This window comes from Mustela nigripes, chromosome X (assembly GCF_022355385.1).
Source record: "Mustela nigripes isolate SB6536 chromosome X, MUSNIG.SB6536, whole genome shotgun sequence".
Classification (NCBI taxonomy): domain Eukaryota; kingdom Metazoa; phylum Chordata; class Mammalia; order Carnivora; family Mustelidae; genus Mustela; species Mustela nigripes.
Window position 1 is genome coordinate 69,135,062 of NC_081575.1, and position 4,505 is coordinate 69,139,566.

The window sequence follows — 4,505 nt, forward strand, 5'->3', positions numbered from 1 at the left end:
CACCCTCCCACCTCCACCCCCACCCCCAAAGAAACATTGGCACTTCTTTCCATTCTGCAGTGTAGTGCTGGACTCACTGAGTTACTAGAAGTGGGAGTTCTTTTTCATGCATAGCAATGAGAACATCCTAAAACCAAATCATTTCAGGATGTTTTTCACAGAGTGAAACATCAGCTCTGGACAGCATCTAGATAAAGTTCCTCCCTAAATCCTTTCTTGGGAAACACTCTACTCCAGGATGCCACCAGGCCAGTCTTCCTCTCCAAAGCCTTAACTGGTCCCCAATTACTCTCCCTAAACCTCCAGGATTCCTTTGCTGAAGCAGATCCTGGGATACAAAGTTTGTACAAACTAAGTCAGCTACACAAAAATAGAGAACCAGGTATTTTAAAAACTTTTATTTTAAGAACAAGTTGCATAATATTTTAAAAACATTTTGAAATTATATATTTTGTTTTAGAACATTTGGTGTGTACATTGGATTTTTAAATGAATTTAAGTAATCTCACTGAAACACAGGCTCTAAAGATTTAAAAAATTTTAAATTGTTTATTGCTAATCATTTTATTTTTACTATTCTACTGGCAAACTCAAGATATCAATAAGTCTGTACTATCAACAAAAGTAGATTGCTCATTATTTTTTTCCTCATGCCAGTTGTAGATACAACAAAATGGATCAACTATTTTTAGGTCTTAAAATCTTTTAAAGTAGCTTCCTATCTCTAGGACTTAAGGCAAATATGCTAGGTTCAGATCTTTCACACTTTATACCACTTGTAGATGCAACAAACTGGATCAACTGCTTGAATAAAGTGTACCCTTTCATGTCTCACAGTGAAGAAAACTTACTAGTTCGGGTCTCACCCTTACAGAATGTTAGGCTGCCTATTAGGGTGTCTCTTTTCGCTTCCTACCAGTTGTAGACAAAATGAAATGAATCAACTACTTGAATAAAGTCATAGCTCTTCCTAACTTTAATAAAGGAAATTAACTTGAGATCTTTCACATCTCAGAGCGAACCTTACCTATCAGTTTTTGTAAATTTAATTTCTATGTTTAGCTCGTACATTTAATTTCTGAGTTTAACAAACGCTCTTATGTAGACTTTAGCAAATCCTAAATAAGTAAAATTCATGGTGCACCACACAAATTTTATGAAAAAACAAAACTAAATACTAGAGAACTACTGTTCATAACTTGAGATGTCTCTGGAACAGCCCAGCTGAAGCACAAAGCATCCCCGCCCCCCGGCCCCTGCAAAGAGCGCGAAATACATTTGTTCCCAAAGAACAAGAGAAAGGCATTCACAAAGCACTGGGATCACAAAAACTCCAAATTTATCTAAAATCCAATGTATTTATAGGGACAATCCGAAGATTCCTAGTAAAACTAATTTCTCCCCAGTTAAGAATGTATCAAACCCATTTTCCATTTTGATCTCAAAGGCATGTGCGGCGCGACCAATTCTCATCAGCGAGGGAGGCAAAGACCCTTCAGGGCAAGAGCGGTGAAAATTTGGCCAACTTCCTCTCCTCAGATAGTACAGTACAGATCTTTCCCTGGTCCTGAATGTTCCCCGCGCCCGCCGCCAGCCCCCAAAGCAATGAATGAGTGAGAGAAGGGGATAAAACCGCCAGGTAGGAGAGCGCGGGCGTGCGGGGGTGGGGCCGTGGGCAGAGAAGCGTTGGGGTTGGGGGGTACGACTTTCAAGTAAAACAAAGCAAGAAAAAAACCGAGAAAACCGAAGGGGAAAAAACCAACAACACGGAGCCTACTGAGGATGCGCCGCGGCAGCTTCAGCTCCAGCAGCGGCGGCGGCAGCAATGGCGACTACGACTGCGACAGCGGCCGGCCTAGAAGAGCCTCGGGGCCGCGCCCCCTACGGCTCCGGCCTCAAGCGGCCTCACCGAATTGTAGTGCTCGCCGAGGTTGCAAGCGTAGCGCAGGTAGACGAGGATGAGCGGCTTCCGGGTGTACTCCCCGCCGATGACGACAGCGGGCGAATCGGCCTGGATCACCTCGATGGGTGTCTGCAGGACGTGCGACAGGGCCCTCAGCTCGAGCTGGCCTCCCCATGAGGGGCTGCGCACGATGTCGTCGCAGTAGCTCAAGAAGTCTTCGCGGCTGTAGGCGTTGCCGGTGTCCGGGTCGCTGAAGAAGGGCAGGAAGTCGTCCACGTGCTTGCGCATGTAATCGGCGGTGCGTTTCCGCAGGCTCTCTACCGTCACCGAGAACACCAGCTGGTCTTGGATGGCGCGATACATGCAGTGGCCATCGGCCGGGATATCCTTCAGCTCCAGATTCTTGGATCCTAGGATGGCGGCGAGCTTCTCCTCCTCATCGCGGCGGAAGCTAGCCAGGTGCTCCATCTCGGCCTCGGTGATCCTCTCCTGGCGCTCTCTCTCAAGCGCCGCCCTTCTTTCGCGCCTTCTCTGTGCCCGGGACTGCCGGGGAGGCTGGTTCTCAAGATCCATCTTGGCGAGATCTTCCGTGACGGAGTCGAGGTTGCCGTTATCAGGAAAGCTCTCTCGGAACTTCTCCAGCTCCTGCTGGTGCTTCTGCTCCATCTCGGCCTCGAGGCGGGCCACGTCTAGGAGCAACTGCTTTCTTCTCTTTTTGTCGCTCTTGGGGACAGAGTTCTTCATGGCCTGGATGCGGGCCTGCAGCTCTTTTTTCTCGCGGTGGTGGCGTCGTATTATCCGCTGTTGCTCACTCTGAGAATCTTCCATGACGTTTACCGGCAGGTGAGGATCGAAGATGGGTGGCAGCTGAAGTACGGGCTATGGTTGTGAATAACAACACAAACCCCGGAACACGCTGCGAGTCCTCGGCCTCCCCTCACCGCCGCTGCACTTGATTCACGTCACCAGGTGGTCGCTCTCACCCTACTCACGGCCCTCTGCTATTGGCCACTGGCTTTAATAGCTACGCCCCCTTGAAAGCTCCTGCCACTAGGATTGGCTGCGAGGAGACCCTAAATACACCTCCATTAGACCCCGTAGCAACGGTTGCTTCCGGTTTTAGCCAGGTCTGAATCCCGCTCATAGAACCTGGACTTCGAATATTATATGTAGCATTCAGTCTTGGAGAACCGTTCGTGGACTCAGTCCCTAGTTCATTTCCAAATCTGAGCACAATACAGATGCTGGTCATGCCTGAGTATAACAAATACTCTACCACCAGCTACGTGTGCTCTGACGGTGGACTTCCTTTTACTCCTAGTGTTCAGGATGCAATGAGACTTTCTTATTTTTCAGGTACCCAGACTGGTGAACCTTTACATTTCCTACTGTTCCTGGGAACAGAGTCCTTTCAGGTTAGGTCTCACACTAACTTAAATGTTAGATCTCAGTGTAAGAAGGCATGCCACTCTTCTTAAACTCACTCATTGCAACTAAGCAGACGCTATGGCCTTTGCTGACAGAATGCAACTACCCTAAACTCTCCTCCCGAGTTTCCCGGCTTCCAAAATGGGCTCCATAGGATGCCCGTGAAACACAACAGCTGGCATTCGTTGAGCCAGTTCCTTCTGTTTATTTTGAATCTCTAAACGTTCTAAAACATAAAATATAAAATAAATACAAGCCCTAAGCTCTTCCAAATATGCTCCCATTCTGCTTCACTCTGCTCACCTGTATCTTAAATTCCCAAACAGGAAGGTCCTTGAGACACTCCCCCCACCAAAATACACACAGATATCTTTTTTTTTTTTTAAGATTTTATTTATTTATTTATTTGATAGACGGAGATTACAAGTAGTCAAAGAGGCAGGCAGGGAGAGAGGAGGAAGCAGGCTCCCAGCTGAGCAGAGAGCTGGATGCGGGGCTTGATCCCAGGACCCTGAGACCATGACTTGAGCCAAAGGCAGAGGCTTTAAACCACTGAGCGACCCAGGCGCCCCCCACACACAGATATCTTATAACAAATGCGGAAAGTGGACATTTGTTCAATTTGTTGCATATCTTAAATTTAGCTCCTTTTATTTTTAAGTAGTAGTCCATGATATGGATACATTGTACTTTGTTTAGCCGCTCACCTGTTGAAGAACTCGGGGTTGTTCATGGTTTGGAGTTATTATGAATAAATTTGCTATAAACATTCTTATGTAGGTTTTCATGTGAACAAAATTCTCCATTTCTCTGGGAAAAATGCCTAAGAGGGCAAATGCTGTGTCATATTATAAGTGTATTTTAATTTTTTGAGAAATGATTTTCCAGAGTGGCTGTACCATTGTGCAGTCCCACCAGCACTATGTGAGGAATCCAGTTCTTCTTCATCCTCACCAGTATTTGGTGTTGTCATTATTTTTTATTTTAGCGATTCTAATGCATGTGAAGTGGCATCTCACTGTGGTTTTAACCTGTATTTCCCTAGCGGCTAATCAGGTCCAATTTTGCATGTGTTCTCTTGCCATCTATGCCATATCCTCTTGGGTAAAATGTTTCTGTCATTTGTCCATTTTACAATTAGACTGTTATTTTTTACAGTTGAGTTTTAAGAGTT

The 4,505-nt window shown here is 46.0% G+C and overlaps 1 protein-coding gene across 2 annotated transcripts; it reads right to left on the reverse strand.

Annotated features, from left to right (window-relative positions):
* Nucleotides 1-1,835: 1,835 nt before the first annotated feature.
* OTUD6A (OTU deubiquitinase 6A) lies at nt 1,836-2,796 on the reverse strand. Of its 2 annotated transcripts, XM_059385779.1 has the most exons (2): nt 2,498-2,796; nt 1,836-2,434 (listed from the first exon to the last, which is right to left on the reverse strand). In XM_059385779.1, exons 1-2 carry the CDS (start codon nt 2,729-2,731, stop codon nt 1,856-1,858), a joined length of 813 nt encoding a protein of 270 aa, XP_059241762.1. In that variant the 5' UTR covers nt 2,732-2,796; the 3' UTR covers nt 1,836-1,855. The 2 variants fall into 2 exon arrangements, with proteins under 2 accessions (XP_059241762.1, XP_059241761.1); XM_059385778.1 differs by having other exon boundaries at nt 1,836-2,796.
* Between the last annotated feature and the right edge of the window lie 1,709 nt (nt 2,797-4,505).